This window comes from Pseudophryne corroboree, chromosome 3 (genome assembly GCF_028390025.1).
Source record: "Pseudophryne corroboree isolate aPseCor3 chromosome 3, aPseCor3.hap2, whole genome shotgun sequence".
NCBI lineage: Eukaryota > Metazoa > Chordata > Amphibia > Anura > Myobatrachidae > Pseudophryne > Pseudophryne corroboree.
The window spans coordinates 517,358,337-517,382,432 of NC_086446.1; the positions used below are offsets into that span (position 1 = coordinate 517,358,337).

Here is a 24,096-nt window from a genome sequence, read left to right on the forward strand (position 1 = left end):
TTGGTATAATCCCCATGGTCCTTACGGAGTCCCCAGCATCCACTAGGACGTCAGAGAAAATAAGATTTTACTCACCGGTAAATCTATTTCTCGTAGTCCGTAGTGGATGCTGGGCGCCCATCCCAAGTGCGGGTTGTCTGCAATACTTGTATATAGTTATTGCCTAACTAAAGGGTTATTGTTGAGCCATCTGTTGAGAGGCTCTGTTATATTTCATACTGTTAACTGGGTATAGTATCACGAGTTATACGGTGTGATTGGTGTGGCTGGTATGAGTCTTACCCGGGATTCAAAATCCTTCCTTATTGTGTCAGCTCTTCCTGGCACAGTATCCTAACTGAGGTCTGGAGGAGGGGCATAGAGGGAGGAGCCAGTGCACACCAGATAGTACCAAATATTTCTTATAGAGTGCCCAGTCTCCTGCGGAGCCCGTCTATTCCCCATGGTCCTTACGGAGTCCCCAGCATCCACTACGGACTACGAGAAATAGATTTACCGGTGAGTAAAATCTTATTTTTTTCACCATGGGGGTCATTCCGAGTTGATCGCTAGCTGAAAATGTTCGCTGCACTGCGATTAAATAAAAACCTGGCACTTCTGCGTATGCGGCGCAGTGCGCACGCGCGACATACTTTAAAAATGCCCGATGTATTTTTGCACAAAGTCTAGCAAAGCTTTTCAGTCGCAATGGCAGCCGCAGAGTGAGTGACAGGAAAGGGGCGTTTCTGGGTGTCAACTGACCGTTTTCAGGGAGTGATCGAAAAAACGCAGGCGTGCCAGGAAAAACACAGGCGTGGCTGGCCGAACGCAGGGCGTGTTTGTTACGTCAAATCCGGAACTGAATGGCCTGAAGTGATCGCAAGCACTGAGTAGGTCTGGAGCTACTCTAAAACTGCACAATTTTTTTTTTTTGTAGCCGCTCTGCGATCCTTTCGTTTGCACTTCTGCTAAGCTAAAATACACGCCCATAGGGCGGCGGCTTAGCGTTTGCACGACTGCTAAAAACTGCTAGTGAGCGATCAACTCTGAATGACCCCCCATGTTTCTGGTTTAAATTACTACATGTACAGTCATTATATGGTAAGGTCTAATGACTTAATCAAAGGTGAGACCATATAGAGCAATCAGATGTGGCGGTGTGTTGCTGGGGTAACATTCTTTCTAACATTCATCCCTTGTCACATCATGTTTCCCCAGGCTTTGAAGAGCTGTAGCAAAAGCTCCAAACCCATCTATATCTCCGTTGGCTTCAAAATAAGCCTGGAGACGGCTGTGCACTTGGTCCACACTTGCTGCAAATACCGTGTGCCTGAACCAATTAGACAGGTAAGACATGTACAGGGATTCATATTTAAAGGGAAACTTATGTTTTGTATCATTTAGTGAGTAAAGGACATGAATAGCTTACTTTTAAAGTCACTTATCCATAAGTTCCGTTAAGCTTCTGATGGAAGGCTTCCAATTCTTAGTATTATGATTATTAACCTTTTCTCATAGGTGCCACAAAGAGTCTGCAGCATGTTACAGAAGAATGCATATACAAATATAGGGCCTAATACATGTTTGTACATAGCCGATGTTCACGCAACGGAGCAATAATCGGCTGCTCATGTGCCGCTATCACAATGCGCTTGCCTCAAGGTGCCGCTGCGATCTCGCTCACAGTGAGGATTTCATGCAGAAGTAACATAGTATCTAAGGTTGAAAAAAGACAATTTGTCCATCAAGTTCAACCTATTTGTGGTCTCCTATGCAGAATTATTTTGGTCTAAATTTTGTCTGATGCTGATGTCAGCCGTTGTGTTTTATTCCCTTTTCATAGTAACTATAGTGCGCGACTACGCACCATAACCCTGGATATCCTTATCCATTAGGAATTTATCTAACCCGTTCTTAAAGGTGTTGACTGAGTCTGACATTACAACTCCCTCAGGCAGGGAATTCCAAACACGTATTGTCCTTACCGTGAAAAAACCTTTACACTGTATTGTGCAGAATCTCCTCTCCTCTAACCTAATCGAGTGTCCACGTGTCCTCTGTGCTTAACTTACCAAAAACAGGTCCTGTGCAAGCTCTGTGTATTGTCCCCTTATATATTTGTAGATGTTGATCATGTCCCCTCTTAGACTCCAGCGACTCCACGTCCTTAATTAGTTTGGTCGCCCGCCTCTGAACCTTTTCTAGCTCCAGAATATCCTTTATGTAGTATGGTGCCCAAAATTGCACACAGTATTCAAGATGTGGCCTCACTAGTGATTTATATAATGGGAGTATAACACTCTCATCCCTTGCATCAATTCCATACTTTATGCATGCTAATATCTTGATAGCCTTCTTTACTGCAATCCTACTTTGGGTACTGCTGCTTAGGTGTTCACATAGATAGCAAACTAAGGGGGTAATTCCAAGTTGATCGCAGCAGGAATTTTTTTAGCAGTTGGGCAAAACCATGTGCACTGCAGGGGGGGCAGATATAATATGTGCAGAGATAGTTAGTTAGATTTGGGTGGGGTGTGTTCAAATTGAAATCTAAATTGCAGTGTAAAAATAAAGCAGCCAGTATTTACCCTGCACAGAAACAAAATAACCCACCCAAATCTAAGTCTCTCTGCACATGTTATATCTGCCCCCCCTGCAGTACACATGGTTTTGCCCAATTGCTAAAAAACTTGCTGCTGCGATCAACTCAGAATTACCCCCTAAGTCCTTTTCCAGTACAGAATCCCCTAATGTTACCTCATTTAGTATGTAGGTGTAATTTTTGTTCTTGCTACCACAGTGCATTACCTTACACTTGTCTGTGTTGAAGCGCATTCTCCATTTGGCTGCCCATGCTTCTAATTTAACTAAGTCATTCTGAAGAGACTCAGCATCCCCCTCCGTATTTATAACTTTTACACAATTTGGTATCGTCTGCAAAAATTTACACCATACTCTCTAGACCTTCTGTTAGGCCGTTAATGAAAATGTTGAACAAAAGTGGTCCTAGTACAGACCCTTGTGGAACACCACTTAGCACTTCAATCCAATTTGAAAATGATCCATTAACCACAACGCGCTGTTCCCTATTAACTAACCAATTTTTGACCCAAGTGCATATTGTGTTCCCTAGCCCTATTTCTTGTAGCTTATAGATAAGTCGCATGTGTGGTACAGTGTTGAAAGCTTTTGCAAAGTCTAAAAAGATTACATCCACCTCCTTACCCTGATCAAGGTTCGCACTTACTATTTCATAAAAGCCAAGTAAGTTGGTTTGACGTGATCTGTCCTTCACAAATCCTTGTTAATTCCTTTTAATGACCTTATTGACTTCAAGGAACTTCTGAACACTATCCCTTAGAATACCTTCCAATGCTTTCCCCACTATAGATGTAAGACTGACTGGTCTATAATTACCCGGTTTAGCTTTACTCCCCTTTTTGAATATTGGAACTAATTCCGCTATACGCCAGTCTTTGGGAACCATACCTGATATAACTGAATCTTTAAAGAACAAAAATAGCAGTCTTGCAAGTTCAGAGTGAAGCTCCATTAGAACCCTTGGGTGAATTCCATCGGGACCCGGTGACTTTTTTCAATCAGTCACAGACTACCTCCTCACTTAAATAAGCACTTATCAGTGGGACATTGGCCCTCATTCAGAGTTGTTCGCTCGGTAATTTTCTTCGCATCGCAGCGATTTTCCGCTAATTGCGCATGCGCAATGTTCGCACTGCGACTGCGCCAAGTAAATTTGCTAAGAAGTTTGGTATTTTACTCACGGCACTACAAGGTTTTTTCTTCGTTCTGGTGATCGTAATGTGATTTACAGGAAGTGGGTGTTTCTGGGCGGAAACTGGACGTTTTATGGGAGTGTGTGAAAAAACCTGCCGTTTCTGGGAAAAACGCGGGAGTGGCTGGAGAAACGGGGGAGTGTCTGGGCGAACGCTGGGTGTGTTTGTGACGTCAAACCAGGAACGAAACTGACTGAACTGATCGCAGTGGCAGAGTAAGTCTCGAGCTACTCAGAAACTGCAAATAAATTTCTAATCGCAGTTTAGAGAATCTTTCGTTCGCAATTTTGCTAAGCTAAGATTCACTCCCAGTAGGCGGCGGCTTAGCGTGTGCAATGCTGCTAAAAGCAGCTTGCGAGCGAACAACTCGGAATGAGGGCCATTATCATTATTGAGATTGTGTGTTAGTCCCTGAATTTGGTCCTCTCTTGTAAATACCGTTGAAGAAAACTCATTTAGTGTGTCCGCTATGTCCTTATCATTTTTGACTAAGACTCCCAACTTGTCTTTTAAAGGGCCTATACTCTCCTTCTTTAATCTCTTGCTGTTGATGTATTTAAAGATTTTTTGGGGATTAGCTTTGCTTTCCTTTGCTACTAGTTTTTCAGTTTCTACTTTAGCCGCTCTTATTTCTTTTTTGCAAATTTGTTACAGTCCTTTATAGTGCTGAAATGACTCCTCATTCCCGTCAGATTTGTATTTTTTGAATGCTCACCTTTTCTTACCCATAAATTCCTTTATCTTTTTGTTAAACCACATTGGTTTGGGATTTTTATTTCTTTTTTTGCTGCTCATGGGAATAAATTTGAGAGTATTTTTGACTAGCAGTGATTCTAATACATCCCATTTCTCTGTAATATTTTTTCCCTGAAACAAAATTTCCCATTCAATATCTCTTAAAGCTCCCCTTATCATGTCAACAGTATGTCTAAAGTTCAGAGTCCTAGTTGAGCCAGTATAGGACTGATAAAAACTGATATTGAATGTGACCATATTGTGGTCGCTGTTTCCTATGGGCTCCCCTACTATAATATTTGATACCAATTCCCCATTGTTTGTTAATACCAGGTCTAAGATTGCATTGTACCTAGTAGGTTCCTTGATTAGTTGAACTAAGTAGTTATCATTTAGTGTGTTTAAAAACATGTTACCCCTAGCAGTATCACATGAATCGTTTATCCAGTTTATCTCTGGGTAGTTAAAATCTCCCATCACTACTATGTCACCTACTCCTGTTGCTCTTTTTCAATTTGCTTCAGTAACAATTCCTCATCAGACACATTAATACCAGACGGCCTATAGCATAAACCCAATACTAACTTTTTAATTCCTTTACTCCCGCTTGCAATTTCTACCCATAACATCTCAACAGTGTCTACAGTCTCCTCCTGAATATCTTCCCGTATATCAGGTTTTAAAAACGGCTTTACGTAAAGACATTCCCCTCCACCCCGTTTATTTAATCTGGCTCTCCTGAACAGCGTATAACCCTCTAGATTGACTGTCCAATCATGAGATTCGTCCCACCAAGTTTCAGTAATGCCTATAATATCATACTGTTTTGCTTGCTGCAAGTATTTCTAGTTCGCCCTTTTTACCTCTAAGGCTTCTAGCGTTTACATACATACAATTAAGATAAGTATTTCCCGTTGTGCTAGGGACATCATTCACTTTATGCAGCATCGATGACCCGTAATAGTTATTAGTTACGGTTTTGATAAAACCTTTTTGGTACCCATGTTAATACCCTTACCGGCTGCTCTTTCCCTCCCCCTTATTCCTCCCCCATTTCGTTGACTACCACCATCCCCTCTATTCTCACTGCATGACCCGTAGTTTCTCGCTAAACTCTCCCCCCCCAGGCTCCTAGTTTAAAATCTCCAACCTTCTAACCATCCTTCCCCCCCCCCCCAGCACCGCTGCCCCCTCCTCATTCAGGTGCAGTCCATCACGACAAAAAAGATTGCGCCTGACTGAGAAGTCCGCCCAGTGTTCTAGGAACACAAACCCCTCTTTCCTGCACCAATCCCTAAACCACACATTTAGCTCTCTAATCTCCCTCTACCTCCCTGGACTAGCGCATGACACAGGTAATATTTCTGAGAATATTACCTTAGATGTCCTTTCCTTAAGTTTCTTGCCTAAGTCCCTATAGTCTTTCTTAAGGACATCCCACCTTCCACTAATTTTGTCGTTGGTGCCAACATGCACCAAGACCGCCGGGACCTTCCCTGCCCCTCCCAAGAATCTATCTACCCGGTACGCAATGTGCCGCACCCGGGAGACAACAGACTGTACGGCGATCACAGTCCCGGTAGCAGATTGCCCTATCTGTCTTCCTGATTTGGAATCCCCTACCACCACAATCTGACTTGTTACCTTACTATCTTTCATCCCACCTGCGCCAGAGGGACCGCTCCTCTGGTTGCTAGAGGGAACAGTCTCCTCCGGCACCGTCATTTCCTCACTATCATCCACCGAATCCTCGTCCAATCGGGCAAATTTGTTGGGGTTTGATAGTTTAGAGATGTCGAGCCTCTTCCTCTTTTTCTTCCTTCTAACTGTGACCCAACTAGCTGCCTGGTCATCCTCATCTACCAGTGACCCCTCCCGCAACTCCACCACCGTTCTTTCTTAGCCTTGCTCAAGATTGTGTATCTCCCTCAGCCGCGTAACGGTTTGCTCTAGATCAGTTACCTGGGCTTCCAGGGCAACCGTTCGCACACACCTCGTGCAGATGTAATCACACTGGGACGGTTGCTCCAGGTGCGCATACATTCTTGCACAACATTCACTGAGAGAGATCCCCAATCACAGCCCCACCCATGCTTCGGCGTGGGTGAGTAGCGCTATTGAAAAGTGGGCAGATAACTTGTCATCTGAGATAGATACCCTGGAAAGGGATAGCGTGCTTTTGACTCTGGTTCATATCAGTGACGCTGCAGCATATTTAAAAGAAGCTGTAAGGGATATTGGCCTTTTGGGATCAAGGGCCAATGCCATGGCAGTCTCGGCTAGGAGGGCATTGTGGATTCATCAATGGAATGTTGATGCCGACTCTAAGAAGACTATGGAGTCTCTACCGTTTAACGGTAGTGTCTTGTTTGGTGACGGCCTCACTGACCTGGTATCTACGGCTACCGCGGGTAAGTCATCATTTCTACCTTATGTTCCTGCACAACAAAAGAAAACGCCCCACCATCAGATGCAGTCCTTTCGGCCCAATAAATACAAAAAAGGACGAGGGTCCTCCTTCCTTGCTGCGAGAGGAAGAGGAAAGGGAAAAAGGTCATAGGCTGTGGCAAGTTCCCAAGAGCAGAAGTCCTCTCCGGCTTCTACCAAATCCACCGTTTGACACTGGGGCTCCTCTGCGGGAGTCCACACCGGTGGGGGCACGTCTCAAACTCTTCAGTCAGGTCTGGGTTCACTCGGACCTGGATCCTTGGATATTAGAAATAGTAACCGATTTTTCAAATTGGCCTTGCCAGCTTCTCTTTCAGAAAGGGAGGTAGTATGTGCTGCAATACTAAAGCTGTGTCAAAAACAAGTCATTGTCACGGTACCCCCGTCACAACAAGGGGAGGGCTTTTATTCGAGTCTGTTCGTGGTCTCGGAGCCGGGTGGCTCAGTCAGACCGATTCTGAACCTAAAATCCCTCAACTTCTTTCTAAATAAATTAAAATTCAAGATGGAATCTCTCCGAGCAGTGATCTCCAGTCTGGAGGAGGGGGATTTTATGGTGTCGGTTGACATAAAGGATGCCTACTTACACGTTCCCATATATCCTCCACATCAGGCATACCTGAGGTTTGCTGTTCAGGATTGTCATTACCAATTTCAGACGTTGCCGTTTGGTCTGTCCACAGCTCCGAGGATTTTCACCAAGGTTATGGCAGAAATGATGGTACTCCTGCGCAAGCAAGGAATCACAATTATCCCGTACTTGGACGATCTCCTCATAAAGGCGAGATCCAAGGAGCAATTGCTGAAAAACGTTGCGCTCTCACTGACGACTCTGCATGGTTGGCTCCTAAACTTGCCAAAATCACAGTTGTTCCGACGACACTGCTGTCGTTCCTGGGTATGATTCTGGATACAGAATTACAGAGAGTTTTTCTTCCAGTGGAAAAGGCTCTGGAAATACAGAACATGGTAAAACAGATTCTGAAACCGGCAAGAGTGTCGATTCTTAAATGCACTCGGTTGCTGGGGAAGATGGTGGCGGCCTACGAGGCCATTCAGTATGGCAGGTTCCATGCCAGGGTGTTTCAGTGAGACCTGTTGGACAAGTGGTCCGGGTCTCACCTGGACATGCACCGGAAAATAATCCTATCTTCCAGGACCAGGATCTCCCTTCTGTGGTGGCTGCACAGTTCTCACCTTCTGGAGGGACGCAGGTTCGGGATTCAGGATTGGATCCTGGTGACCACAGATGCAAGTCTCCGAGGCTGGGGAGCAGTCATACAGGGGAGATATTTTCAGGGAAAATGGTCAAGCCAGTAAGCTTGTCTGCACATAAACATTCTGGAATTAAGGGCCATTTACAACGGCATTCTGCAAGCGCAACATAACAGCAGTGGCGTACATAAACCGCCAGGGCGGAACAAAGAGCAGAGCGGCGATGGCCGAGGCCACGAAAGTTCTTCGCTGGGCGGAGAGACATGCAAGCGCTCTGTCAGCAGTCTTCATTCCAGGAGTGGACAACTGGGAAGCAGACTTCCTCAGCAGACACGATCTCCATCTAGGAGAGTGGGGCCTTCATCAAGAGGTCTTTGCAGAAGTGACAAGTCATTGGGGAATTCCTCAAATAGACATGATGGCGCCTCGCCTCAACAAGAAACTTCTTCAGAGATATTGTTCCAGGTCGAGGGACCCTCAAGCAATAGCGGTGGACGCCCTAGTGACACCGTGGGTGTTTCCATCGGTCTATGCGTTCCCTCCACTTCCACTCATTCCAAAGGTGATAAAGATTATAAGAATAACAAGGGTTCAGGCGATACTCATTGTTCCAGACTGGCCAAAGAGGGCCTGGTATCCAGATCTTCAGGAGTTGCTCATAGAAGATCCCTGGCCTCTTCAACTTTAGGAGGACCTGTTACAACAAGGACCGTGCGTGTATCAAGACTTACCGCGGCTGCGTTTGACGGCATGGCGGCTGAACGCCAAATCCTAGCCCGAAAGGGTATTCCCAGTGAAGTCATTGCCACACTTCTTCAGGCTAGAAAAGAAGTAACGGCGAAGCATTACCACCGTATTTGGAGGAAATATGTGTTTTGGTGTGAATCCAATAAGGCACCTACGGAGGATTTTCAGCTGGGGCGTCTGCTCCATTTTTTGCAAGCATGTGTGGATGCGGGCCTAAAGTTAGGCTCCATTAAAGTACAAATTTCGGCCTTATCAATCTTCTTTCAGACAGAATTGTCCTCCCTTCCAGAAGTTCAGACCTTCGTGAAAGGCGTGCTGCACATCCAACCTCCATTTGTGCCCCCTGTGGCACCGTGGGATCTTAATGTGGTATTGCAGTTCCTGCAATCTCAGTGGTTTGAACCTTTTACGTAAGGTTGAGTTAAAATTCCTTACTTGGAAAGTAGTCATGTTGTTGGCCTTGGCATCTGCAAGGCGGGTATCTGAGTTGGCGGCTTTGTCTCACAAAAGCCCCTATTTAATCTTCCATGCTGATAGAGCGGAGTTGAGAACTCGTCAGCAATTTCTGCCAAAAGTGGTTTCATCATTTCACGTAAACCAGCCTATTGTGGTGCCAGTGGTCTCTCGATGTGGTTAGAGCTTTGAAAATCTATGTCGCCAGAACGGCGCAGATTAGGAAAACAGAGGTTCTGTTTGTCCTGTGGGCTCCCAACAAGATTGGGGCTCCTGCTTCCAAGCAGACTATTGCGCGCTGAATCTGTAATACGATTCAGCAGGCTCATTCTACGGCAGGATTGTCGTTACCGAAATCGTTGAAAGCCCATTCTACCAGAAAGGTGGGCTCTTCCTGGGGGCTGCCCGAGGGGTCTCGGCAGTACAGCTTTGCCGAGCTGCTATTTAGTCAGGTTCAAACACCTTTGCGAAGTTTTACAAGTTTGATACCCTGGCTGAGGAGGACCTCTTGTTTGGTCAGTCGGTGCTGCAGATTCATCCGCACTGTCCCTCCCGTTCTAGAGCTTTGGTATAAACCCCATGGTCTTTGAAGCATCCCCAGCATCCTCTAGGACGTATGAGAAAATAGGATTTTAATACCTACGGTAAATCCTTTTCTCTTAGTCCATAGAGGATGCTGGGCGCCCGTCCCAGTGCGGGCTGTATCTGCAGTTTGGTCTTGGTTGCACTCATGTTGAGTTAAGTACAGTCAGTCTGTGGCTGATGTTGGTCATGCCGTTGCATGCGTTCTTGTTGAATGCCATGTTGTACGGCGTGTTTGAGGTGTGAGCTGGTATGTATCTCACCTTAGTTTAAAATATTAAATAAATCCTTTTCCTCGAAATGTCCATCTCCCTGGGCACAGTTCTCATAACTGGAGTCTGGAGGAGGGGCATAGAGGGAGGATCCAGTTCACACCCCTTTTAAAGTCTTAAAGTGGCCATGTCTCCTGCGGATCCCGTCTATACCCCATGGTTCTTGAAGCATCCCCAGCATCCTCTACGGACTAAGAGAAAAGGTTTTACCGTTAGGTATTAAAATCCTATTTTCACAGAAAGACTGGTTGAGCAAAGATCCGTCCAACTCAGAATAGGACAGAGATGCACATAAATGTGTAAATTTGCATCTGCACATGTGCTGTATGCAAGAATGTGCAAAGAGATCTGCCCGACTCAGAATCAGCCCCTAAATGGCAACCCCTAAGAGGCTTGACAGACCATTTTAAGCTGTCTATACTCAAGTAGATGAGACTGCTGGGTTCAAGCACCAAATAAGTAGATATATGTTGGTCACATACACATGCAGTCCTAGTTGACAGGTATGGCCACATCTAATGGTGTGCTGTCAAACAATGGACCTAATTCACAGGTGGATGCTAATGGTGCAGCGGCTGTGCAAAATTATGCAAAAGCCACAGGAGTAAAAACACACTGCTGGCTTCTGTGATCTGCTGCTGCATCTGAAGTGAACAGACATCTGAGTAACCTGAGGGCTATGCAGGCTATCTGACAAAATCACGATGCTGGGGGTCAGCAAAACTGTGCCCAAGGACCAGGCTTTGGCATGACCAGTAAATGGGGCCGGCGCACGCCTGTTTTCTACAACCCAACCCCATTGATGCCACCAAACGCTAGCAAAATGCTGTAGACACATATGTAAATGCGCAGTGCTGCTCCTGCACAGATAAGACTTGTGTAATTATGTAAATCTCTGAGTCAGGCCCAAGACCAAATCCACATTATGGTTTTTTTTTTCTAAGTTGATAGTAAAACAAAAAGAGCAAGTAACTTTGCACCTTGCAAAACAATATTGCACTGAAGATGGGGCAGATTTTACAATTTGCAGAGAGATTTAGGGGTATATTCAATTGCAGTCGAATTGCCGAAATTGTCGAAAAACGGGTCATTTTCGACACAAAAAACCTGTCGAATTTGATTCGACAATTCAACACCGTACTTTTCGACAAAAAACCTGCCGTTTAATTTTCGACTTTTTGCAATTCGACTTTTTGCGATTCGACATGTCTGCAATGTTAAAAATGCGACTTTTCGACAAAAGTATATTCAATTGAAGAATGTCGATTCGACAACAGTGCTTTTCGACAGTCATTTCGTCAATTTCATTCCACCTCATTTTTCTGTCGTGATCTAATAAAAATTTGTAAAAACATGTATTTTTTGGTGCTTTTTTGATTGCTAATAGCATATCTATTTATTTTTGAAGGGATTATCTACTTGGTTTGTCTATTTAGGAGCCACAAGTATTATTTAATCGATTTTTAAAAAAAGAATATTTCTGCTGCGGGGTACACTGGGCTCCACAAGGAATGGACAATGGGGTGTAGAGTAGGATCTTGATCCGAGGCACCAACAGGCTAAAAGCTTTGACCTTCTTCCCAGAATGCATAGCGCTGCCTCCTATATCACCCCGCCTCCCTGCACAGGATTTCAGTTTTGTAGTTGGTGCTGCAGTAGCAGGCACTTAACAGAGGGGCTGCTCCAGGCAGCCCTAAGAAGAGGAAAAAAGTGAAGACTTCAAGGGCAGCAGCAGTGTTACATGTCAGTGGACATTCACGGCTGCAGCTCTGGCTCTCCCCAGTGGCGCTGTACACTCCCGAGCCCTGGTTGCCGGGTAACTACAGCAGGAGGCTCCGGTTTTCCTCTTGTCAGGCACACACGACGGGGGCTCTCCGGGATCACGTGGCCGCACTTCGGGAGGTGGTAAGTGGGTCCCGCTTGCGGGACCCTGTCTTTATCGCGATCCGGCGCGGTCGGTGGGAGGCGGGCCGCGCGCGCTGGCGGTGGACACTGTGGCAGTACAGGCTATCCCACTAGATCACCAGGGCATGGGACAGGTCAGGTTTTCTCTAAAAAACTTTTATTAGAGCACGCAGTACCCGGTGGTTTTGCCAGCAGGGGGATAGAGCTTGGACCTGAAGCCCCTCCCCCAGCCCCAGGGTGCCACTTTCTGCAAATGTTCCCGCCCTGGAGCTGCATATCTGTCTCTCCCTCACTCCCTGGCAGTGTCTGCGGCGCCATTATCCCTCGGCTCACTGTTCCTGGGAATGCTTGGGCAAATCCTCCTATGTAAAGCCGCCTGGTTGTCAGTGCTGTGACTTTACAAGACACTTAAGTATTCTACCTGCCTTTTTTAGTCAGTGTTAGTTAAGAAAGAGTGCAGTTAGTCAGGGTTTCCTAGTACAATTACCCTGTGATATACATTCAGTTCTTACTGTGTACTGTTATATCTATTGTTATACACCTCTGCATTAACCCACAAACATCTTCAGCTGTATTTTAAATGTATGTGATTTCTGCTTAATGATTCCTACAAACTATAACTCTTGATCTCTATTCACACCAATGTATAATTTAGCAGTGTATGTAATTGTACTTGTATAATAATAGTACTTGCTTATAGCTGATATTATCTCTTGTATAGATGTTGGTCAGTGGAGTGGAGTTTATTAGCATACATGGACTGGTGTTTACTTAACACAGGGTAATATAAGCCCTTTGATTAGATGTCCAATTGGCTTCAGCTGAAGCCTTTGTTAATTAGAACTAGTATATGTTAGCATTCAGTTATGGGGCAGTTGTCTGCGGGGCAGTTGTCGGAAGTTTAGAAATATACGAAGTTTGGAAATTACAAAGTTAGGAAATTTTAAAAAGAACAGTTAAACCAACAGTTGAACAAACATTGAAAAACATTGGAAAGCAGGTAAATCTACCATTTAACTAACAATTTCCATAAGCATTTTCCTATCTATACTTTTCATTTAAAAAACACCATGCTCCACAAACTGTTTTTTCTCATAGCACTTCATGGTATCCTCTATAAAATGACATCGTCCCTCACTATTCCTGTTATGTATCGCTCTGTACACATTGCAGCCTCATTAATCCACTCCCCTCTTATTAACACTCATGAGCTTTTAACCTATCTATGTACACTAACTGTCACATCCTCTACCTGTCACCATAAGAAACTATCACACACCTCCCCCAACTATACCTATCTCTCTTCTTCTTCTTCTTCTTCTTCTTCTTCTCTCTCTCTCCTCCTCCTCCTCCTCCTCCTCCTCCTCCTCCTCCTCCTCCTCCTCCTCCTCCTCCTCCTCCTCCTCCTCCTCCTCCTCCTCCTCCTCCTCCTCCTCCTCCTCCTCCTCCTCCTCCTCCTCCTCCTCCTCTCTCCAAATCCAGGTCCCATCCACATACCACGCTCACATTCAGCTGATTCACAACGGAATATAAAATCAACAAACCTTATCAACATCACATGTCTCCCATCTACCTCCAAGTCACTAAAATGTGCTTTATGGAATGCACGCTCTGTTTGCAACAAATTAACAGCTATTCATGACCTTTTCATAGCAAACAAATTCAATATGCTGGCTATAACAGAAACCTGGCTCACACAATCAGACACTGCCTCCCCTGCAGCACTGTCACATGGTGGCCTCCACTTCACACACACCCCCAGGCCTGGTAACATTAAAGGAGGTGGTGTTGGAATATTACTGTCCAAATCTTACACGCACATCGTTTTACCACCTGTTCCCTCACTCACATTTACATCCTTTGAAGTACACTCTATTAGGATTTTCACCCCTTTCTCTCTGCGTGTTGCAGCTATCTATCGCCCACCTGGGCAACCCAAAAAGTTTCTGGAAGATTTTTCTGCTTGGCTCCCTCACTTTCTATCCTCTGACATCTCCACCATCATTATGGGTGATTTCAATCTCTCTATTGACAGTCCACAATCTCCCCATGCCTCCAAAGTTCTCTCTCTAACCTCCTCTCTTGGCCTCTCCCAATGGACTGACTCCCCTACTCATCAGGAGGGCCACTGCCTTGATCTTGTATTCACCAGACTATGCTCTGTTTCTGAACTCACTAACACTCCTTTCCCTCTCTCAGATTTATTATTTATTATTTATTTATTAACAGTTTCTTATATAGCACAGCATATTCCGTTGTGCTTTACAATTAGAACAACAGTAATAGAACAAAACTGGGTAAAAACAGACAGACAGAGGTAGGAAGGCCCTGCTCACAAGCTTACAATCTATAGGGAAATAGGCATAGATACACAAGGATAGATGCTACCTATTGCATAATGGTCCACCAGATTGCTAGGTTCTTAATGGGTTGTATGATGATACCCCACAAAGTTATCCAAGTGTCAGGAGGGTGTGAGACTAAAGGAAGACAAGATATGTGATGTTATGAATACTCTACAGAGGATGTAATTAGATAGGGAAGCACTGAAGGTTATGTGGGTGGGTCTGGAATTTGATAGGCTTGTCTGAAGAGGTGAGATTTCAGGGAACATTTAAAGGTTTGGAGACTAGAGGCGAGTCTTACTGTGCGTGGGAGGGCATTCCACAGAGTGGGTGAAGCCCGGATAAAGTCCTGTAATTTTGAGTGTGAACAAGTAATGCATGTGGATGAGAGACGTAGATCTTGTGCAGAGCGGAGAGGTCGGGTAGGGAGATATTTTGAGATGAGTGAAGAGATGTATGTTGGTGCAGTTTGGTTAATAGCCTTGTATGTGAGTAAAAGTATTTTATATTTAATACGGTAGAATACCGGTAACCAATGGAGGGACTGACAGAGCGGATCTGCAGACAATGAACGTCTGGCAAGGAAGATTAGCCTCGCAGCTGCATTCAAAATGGATTGTAGTGGTGAGAGCCTATGTTTGGGAAGACCGGTCAGGAGACTATTACAATAATCAATGCGGGAGATAATGAGAGCATGGATTAGAGTTTTTGCTGTGTCTTGTGTAAGATAAGGGCGTATTTTGGATATGTTTCTTAGATGTATGTAACATGATCTTGAGACAGATTGAATGTGGGTAACAAAGGACAGTTCAGAGTCAAGAATGACACCTAGGCAGCGAGCTTGTGGGGTAGGGGTGATTGCAGAGTTCTCAACAGTGATAGAGATATCAGGTTGGAAACTACTATTGGCCGGTAGAAATATAATTAATTCTGTTTTGGAAATATTAAGTTTGAGGTGGCGAGAGGTCATCCAAGATGAAATGGCAGAAAGGCATTCAGTGACACGGCCCAATACAGATGGTGACAAATCAGGGGAGGATAGGTAGATTTGAGTATCATCCGCATACAGATGGTACTGAAATCCGAAAGAATTGATTAGTTTGCCAAGAGATGTGGTATAGATAGAGAAAAGCAGAGGACCTAGGACTGAGCCTTGCGGTACTCCAACTGAGAGAGGTAGCGAAGGAGAGGTGGAATCAGAGAAACGAACACTGAAGGAGCAATTAGATAGGTAGGATGAGAACCAAGAAAGGGCTGTGTCCTGAATACCTAGGGATTGTAGTGTTTGGATGAGAAGAGAGTGGTCAACAGTGTCAAAAGCAGCAGAGAGATCAAGGAGAATAAGTAGAGAGTAATGTCCTTTAGATTTAGCAGTGACCAAATCATTCACTACCTTAGTCAGTGCTGTCTCTGTGGAGTGTTGGGCACGAAATCCTGACTGAAGTGGGTCCAGTAGGCTGTGTGAGTTAAGAAAGTGTGTGAGGCGAGTGTAGGCAAGTCTCTCAAGTAGCTTGGAGGGGCATGGGAGCTGAGAGATGGGACGGTAGTTAGAGAGAGAGTTCGGGTCAGAGTTTTGTTTTTTCAGAATGGGAGTAATCACTGCATGCTTGTATAGAGAAGGAAAGATACCAGTAGACAGGGAGAGATTACAGATTTTCGTTAAGGTTGGGATGAGCACAGTAGACAGAGCTTTACTAATTTGTGAGGGTATAGAGTCAAGGGGAGAGGTATTACAGTAGGCAGATGAAAAGAGTGCAGATACTTCATCTTCATTTGTAGGATCAAAGGAAGAGAAGGTGTTAGAGGGTTCGGGCAGGGAATTGAGCAGGGCACTTGCTGTGGAAGAGCATACCATTTCATTTCGGATCTTGTCAATCTTGTCCTTGAAATAGGAAGCAAGATCTTGCACACTGACAGTGGCTGGTGGGTTAGGTGAGGGAGGGACAAGAAGTGATTTAAATGTATTAAAATGTCGCTTGGGGTTAGAGGCTTGAGCAGAGATGAGAGATTGAAAATATGTTTGTTTGGCAGTGTCCAGAGCAGTACGATAAGAGTGGTAGGTGGTCTTATATGTGAGAAAGTCACTTGAACTACGAGATTTACGCCACTGGCGTTCAACTTTTCGTGAGAGTTTTTGTAAGTGTCTAGTGTATTTAGAGTGCCACGGTTGACATCTAAGTCTACGTGAGTGTGCAGATCACAACCTTATCACATGCATGCTCGCCTCCATTACTTCAAACTCAATGTCCCTAAAGTCTACAAGGACACCTCTTACCCGCAGAAATATTAACGCTATTCATTTTCAACAACTATCTACCTCTCTGCAACCACTGCTCTCACCAATTTCTACATTCACCTCTCCAGAGACTGCTGTGTCACACCTTAACCAAACTCTAGAAACAGCACTTGATGAAGTAGCTCCAGCTACCCATCACACTCCACGTAGACTTAGATGTCAACCGTGGCACTCTAAATACACTAGACACTTACAAAAACTCTCACGTAAAGTTGAACGCCAGTGGCGTAAATCTCTTAGTTCAAGTGACTTTTTCACATATAAGACCACCTACCACTCTTATCGTAATGCTCTGGACACTGCCAAACAAACATATTTTCAATCTCTCATCTCTGCTCAAGCCTCTAACCCCAAGCGACTTTTTAATACATTTAAATCACTTCTTGTCCCTCCCTCACCTAACCCACCAGCCACTGTCAGTGCGCAAGATCTTGCTTCCTATTTCAAGGACAAGATTGACAAGATCCGAAATTAAATGGTATGCTCTTCCACAGCAAGTGACCTGCTCAATTCCCTGCCTGAACCCTCTAACACCTTCTCTTCCTTTGATCCTACAAATGAAGATGAAGTATCTGCACTCTTTTCATCTGCCTACTCTAATACCTCTCCCCTTGACTCTTTACCCTCACAAATTAGTAAAGCTCTGTCTACTGTGCTCATCCCAACCTTAACGGAAATCTGTAATCTCTCCCTGTCTACTGGTATCTTTCCTTCTCTATACAAGCATGCAGTGATTACTCCCATTCTGAAAAAACAAAACTCTGGCCCGAACTCTCTCTCTAACTACCGTCCCATCTCTCAGCTCCCATGCCCCTCCAAGCTACTTGAGAGACTTGCCTACACTCGCCTCACACACTTTCTTAACTCACACAGCCTACTGGACCCACTTCAGTCAGGATTTTGTGCCCAACACTCCACAGAGACAGCACTGACTAAGGTAGTGAATGATTTGGTCACTGCTAAATCTAAAGGACATTACTCTCTACTTATTCTCCTTGATCTCTCTGCTGCTTTTGACACTGTTGACCACTCTCTTCTCATCCAAACACTACAATCCCTAGGTATTCAGGACACAGCCCTTTCTTGGTTCTCATCCTACCTATCTAATCGCTCCTTCAGTGTTCGTTTCTCTGATTCCACCTCTCCTTCGCTACCTCTCTCAGTTGGAGTACCGCAAGGCTCAGTCCTAGGTCCTCTGCTTTTCTCTATCTATACCACATCTCTTGGCAAACTAATCAACTCTTTCGGATTTCAGTACCATCTGTATGCGGATGATACTCAAATCTACCTATCCTCCCCTGATTTGTCACCATCTGTATTGGGCCGTGTCACTGAATGCCTTTCTGCCATTTCATCTTGGATGACATCTCGCCACCTCAAACTTAATATTTCCAAAACAGAATTAATTATATTTCCACCGGCCAATAGTAGTTTCCAACCTGATATCTCTATCACTGTTGAGAACTCTGCAATCACCCCTACCCCACAAGCTCGCTGCCTAGGTGTCATTCTTGACTCTGAACTGTCCTTTGTTACCCACATTCAATCTGTCTCAAGATCATGTTACATACATCTAAGAAACATATCCAAAATACGACCATATCTTACACAAGACACAGCAAAAACTCTAATCCATGCTCTCATTATCTCCCGCATTGATTATTGTAATAGTCTCCTGACCGGTCTTCCCAAACATAGGCTCTCACCACTACAATCCATTTTGAATGCAGCTGCGAGGCTAATCTTCCTTGCCAGACGTTCATCGTCTGCAGATCCGCTCTGTCAGTCCCTCCATTGGTTACCGGTATTCTACCGTATTAAATATAAAATACTTTTACTCACATACAAGGCTATTAACCAAACTGCACCAACATACATCTCTTCACTCATCTCAAAATATCTCCCTACCCGACCTCTCCGCTCTGGACAAGATCTACGTCTCTCATCCACATGCATTACTTGTTCACACTCAAAATTACAGGACTTTATCCGGGCTTCACCCACTCTGTGGAATGCCCTCCCACGCACAGTAAGACTCGCCTCTAGTCTCCAAACCTTTAAATGTTCCCTGAAAACTCACCTCTTCAGACAAGCCTATCAAATTCCAGACCCACCCACATAACCTTCAGTGCTTCCCTATCTAATTACATCCTCTGTAGAGTATTCATAACATCACATATCTTGTCTTTCTTTAGTCTCACACCCTCCTGACACTTGGATAACTTTGTGGGGTATCATCGTACAACCCATTAAGAACCTAGCAATCTGGTGGACCATTATGCAATCGATAGCATCTATCCTTGTGTATCTATGCCTATTTCCCTATAGATTGTAAGCTTGCGAGCAGGGCCTTCCTACCTCTGTCTGTCTGTTTTTACCCAGTTTTGTTCTATTACTGTTGTTCTAATTGTAAAGCGCAACGGAATATGCTGCGCTATATAAGAAACTGTTAATAAATAAATAAATATAGCTGTGTAAGCTAGTCCAGTGCAGTATTATTGTTAGTAATAACTTCTGCATTGTACAGACTGTGACTATTTGTGTGTGCATTTGATAGCTGAGTGGTGTCCATTTCGTGTCTTTCACTCAACCTGCTATCCCTATATTCTATAACCTGAGGGGGCTTGGTACATCAGGTTTTATCTGATAAAGGATTTTCACAAAGATGTACTGTATTACGTATTTTTCTCTGTGATTTAGTCACCATATCTCTCCTTTATCTCTGCTAGTGCTGACTACACTGCGCAGAGGTTTGAGCTAGAGGTATTGTGCTGCTGACAAATTGTACTGTGTTACCTGATACTGCAAGTTATATCATGTCCGCTTCTGAGGGTAACGGTTCTGGGGCTGAATACACTGCCGGTGTTGCTGAAGCCGCAGATACCTATGAGGAGAATATAGCAGCTTTGGGCTCTGGTTCTGGGGGCTCCTTGCCCCCCAGTGGGACGGTGGCAATGGGGGCAAATAATGACCCGCCGTGGGCCGCTTTTTCCACGCTTCTGCATACGCTAGTTCATAAACTAACACCCCCTATGGGACCCCCAATGCCGGTGCAACCGTTTGTGGTCCCTGCAGCTAACCCGCCGTGGGCGGACGATTTATCTGCTCAAATAAAGAAGCTGAACCAGTCCCTGACTACTAAAAAGTCTGACCGTTGCTCGCCTACGTCCAAGGTGTCCTCTAAGCGAGCGCTTGTCTCCTCACAATCCACTGCTGTCACTGACACCTCGTCGGATGAAGACGGCACTTACACTGACCACACAGGTTCTGACTCAGATACGGCTGATGGGGAGGGTAGTTCACATGTGGATGTTCCTGATCTTTTGGAGGCTATTAAGTTAATTTTACAGATTACGGATGATCCCGAGCCATCCGTTCCTCCTAAGAAACCAGATAGGTCCAAGCGTCAGAAGGTGATTAAACAAGTTTTACCTCACTCTGACCACCTAATTGATATACGTCAGGAACCCTGGGAAAACCCGGGTACGAAGTTTGTGCCTCAAAAGAAGATGCTGGCTCGCTATCCCCTCGCGCCGGAGCTTCTTAGAATTGGGAAACGCCTCCTCCAGTGAACTCACATGTGGCTAGGATGGTGGTTTCCTCAGCTCTGCCTGTCACTGCCTTCACGTCTCTAAAAGAGCCTACGGATAAACGTGTGGAGGGTTGTCTAAAAGCGATTTACACCCTCCCTGGGTGCTACACAAAGGCCCACTATTGCAGCTACTTGGGCTGCAGAGGCCATTGAAGCATGCGCCTTGGAGTTAGATGCTGAAATCTCCTCTGACCATGCTAGACAATGCTTGTCTTATATTGTCACAGCTTCTCGTTATATTAAAGAGGCGGCTTCTGATGCCGGCATCCTAGCAGCCAAGGCCTCTACTATGTCAGTCCTGGCTCGCCGGATATTGTGGCTGAGATCCTGGTCTGTGGATCTGGACTCTAGAAAAACCCTGGAGGTACTCCCTTTTAAGGGAGATATTCTGTTTGGGGAGGATTTAAATAAGATTGTGGCTGACTTGGCTACTGCCAAAACTGCCTGTCTGCCAAGTTCTGCTCCTTCTGTGTCGAAGGCTAAAGGTACTTCCTTTCGCCTCTTTCGTCCTTCAGGTAAAGCAAAAGGTCAGGCGTACAACAAGCAGGCCCGCACTTCCAAACCTGGTAAGCCTAAGCCCAAAAGAGCCTGGGCTGCCCGTCAGCCAGCTTCCAAGACAGATAAGCCTGCCGCATGACGGGGCGGGCCTCCCTATGGGGGATCCCTGAGTGGGTGGCCGGCTTCTAGGGTATACCCAGGAATGGTTGAAGACCACTTCAGATGCCTGGGTACGGGAAGTCGTCACTCGAGGTTACACCATAGCCTTCAAAAACCGACCCCCTCATAGATTTTGCCAGACAGATGTCCCGTTGGACAAGACAAAGGCAAACACTCTACATTCGGTGGTACAGACCCTCCTGGATACAGGAGTCGTAGTACAGGTGCCTCTTGCGCAGAGGGGCCGGGGGTACTATTCAATGCTGTTTCTAGTCCCGAAACCAAATGGGTCCTCGTGGCCTATTCTCAACCTCAAGGCATTGAACAGGTTTGTGAAGGTTTCCAAGTTCCGGATGGAAACCCTTCGCTCTATAGTTCTGGCCTTGGAAACTGGGTACTTCATGGTCTCCCTGGATATACAGGATGCTTACCTCCATATTCCTATAGCAGTGTCTCATCAGCAATACCTGAGATTTGCGATTGGCAACTGCCATTACCAGTTTCGGGCGTTACCATTCGGTTTAACAATGGCTCCGCGAGTCTTTACAAAAGTCATGGCGGTGATGACGGTGGTACTCCGCCGTCAAGGGGTCAGGATACTGCCGTATTTGGACAACTTGTTAATCCTGGCAAATTCCCCAGAACTTCTCCTGCGTCATCTAGATGTGACGTGACGGTTTCTGCAAGTCCACGGGTGGCTCATCAACTGGAAAAAGTCATCCCTGATCCCTGCTCAGAGCATGGTGCATCTGGGAGCACTATTGGACACTCACAACCAGCGGTTGTTCCTGTCTCAGGAGAAAGTCCTGAAACTTCAGGACAGGATTCGTTGCTTCCTATCTCGTCCGCAAGTGTCTATACATTCGGCGATGCAGGTGCTGGGCCTCATGGTGTCAGCATTCGACATGGTGGAGTACGCTCAATTTCACTCTCGCACTCTCCAGAGGCTGATTCTAGCCAAATGGGACGGCCTGCCTCACCGGATCAGGTCTCAAATGATCTCATTGACTCCGGAGGTCCGTCTGTCGCTGCTCTGGTGGCTCCGGGACCAACAACTGTGCAGGGGCCATCCGTTCTGGATATCCGACTGGGTCCTGTTGACGACAGATGCCAGTCTAAGAGGTTGGGGCGCGGTGCTAGAGCAACACTCCTTTCAGGGGCGGTGGACCAAGGAGGTGTCCCTCCTCTCGATCAATATTCTGGAGTTGCGGGCGGTCTTCCGTGCCTTGAACCGAGCCCAGCATTTAATTCAGAACCGTCCTGTTCAAGTACAGTCGGACAACGCCACCACAGTAGCTTACATAAATCATCAAGGCGGCACTCGAAGCTGCCTAGCAATGAAGGAAGTCTCACGGATTCTACAGTGGGCAGAACGCCATCTACCGGCCATATCGGCAATATTCATTCCGGGAGTCCTGAATTGGGAAGCAGACTTTCTCAGTCGCCAGGACGTGCATGCCGGCGAGTGGGGCCTCCATCCAGAAGTGTTTCAACTCCTAGTGGGAAGGTGGGGCCTTCCAGACGTAGATCTGATGGCGTCTCGACACAATCACAAGGTTCCGGTCTTCGGAGCAAGGACAAGGGATCCTCAAGCAGCATTCGTGGATGCGCTGGCAGTACCGTGGAGGTTTCGGCTGCCGTACGTGTTCCCTCTGGTGTCACTCCTGCCCAGGGTAATTCGGAAGTTCAAGCAAGAAAAAGGAATTCTGCTTCTCATAGCTCCAGCGTGGCTCAGACGGCACTGGTTCTCAGACCTGCAAGGCCTATCGTCAGAGCGTCCAATTCTACTTCCACAATGCCCAGACCACCTCGTTCAGGGCCCCTGTGTCTACCAGGACCTAGCCCGGCTGTCTTTGACGGCGTGGCTTTTGAAGCTTCCGTCTTAAGGGCTAAAGGGTTTTCTGAGGCGGTCATTCAAACTATATTGCGGGCCCGGAAACCGGCTTTGGCTCTGATTTACTGTAGGGTCTGGCATTCTTACTTTGTTTGGTGCGCATCTAACGATTATGATGCTTCCAAGTTTAGTATAGCCAAGTTGTTGGCTTTTCTTCAGCAGGGCCTGGACTTAGGCCTGCGTCTGGCCTCCCTCAAGGTTCAAATATCTGCCTTGTCTGTATGGTTTCAGAGAAAAATTGCGACCTTACCTGATGTGCATACCTTTACTCAGGGCGTGTTGCGTATCCAACCTCCCTATGTCCCGCCTGTGGCTCCTTGGTACTTGTCGTGGTTTTGGAGGCGTTACAAGAGTCTCCGTTTGAACTCTTGGTTCAGCTGACCTTAAGTGGCTTTCCCTTAAGGTGGTGTTTCTGCTGGCTATTGCTTCAGCTAGAAGAGTGTCGGATTTGGGTGCCTTGTCCTGTAGTTTCCCATATCTTATATTTCACCGTGACCGGGCGGTTCTTAGGACTCGTCCCAGCTATCTACCTAAGGTGGTTTCTTCGTTCCACCTTACTCAGGAGATTGTAGTTCCGGCACTTGTTTCTCCTGATCGGTCTCCCAAAGAGCGGTCTTTGGATGTGGTACGGGCTCTCTGTATCTATGTGATGAGAACTGCTCGTATTAGGAAATCTGATTCTCTTTTTGTTGTGTTTGGGTTTCACAAACGGGGCTGGCCTGCTCACAAGCAAACTCTGGCCAGATGGATTAGAATGGTGATTGCACATGCTTATGTGAAGGCTGGTCTCTCTGCTCCTGATCACATTAAGGCCCATTCTACTCGGTCTGTTGGACCTTCTTGGGCGGCTACGTGGTCCTCTGTGACCACGTTCATAAGGTTCTATGCCTTCGATACTGCCGTTTCCCAGGATGCTTCCTTTGGACCCCGGGTTCTTGTGCCCGCTACAGTGCGTCCCCTCCCATAAGGAACTGCTTTAGGACATCCCCATTGTCCATTTCTTGTGGAGCCCAGTGTACCCCACTGCAGAAAATGAGTTTTATGGTAAGAACTTACCTTTGTTAAAACTCTTTCTGCGAGGTACACTGGGCTCCACAAGGTGCCCACCCTGACGCACTTAGCTTCTTTGGGTTGGTATGGCATTAGCCGCTGACCCGTCTCCTGTCGTGAGAATGCGGTGTT

General features: G+C 45.9%; 1 protein-coding gene across 1 annotated transcript in view; it reads left to right on the plus strand.

Annotated features, from left to right (window-relative positions):
- ENDOV (endonuclease V) overlaps positions 1–24,096 on the plus strand; it is a 283,144-nt gene that overhangs the window by 146,680 nt on the left and 112,368 nt on the right. The window contains exon 7 of the mRNA XM_063963217.1: positions 1,198–1,326. Within this exon, the coding sequence (XP_063819287.1) occupies positions 1,198–1,326 (129 nt within the window). The remainder of the gene's footprint in view (positions 1–1,197; positions 1,327–24,096) is intronic.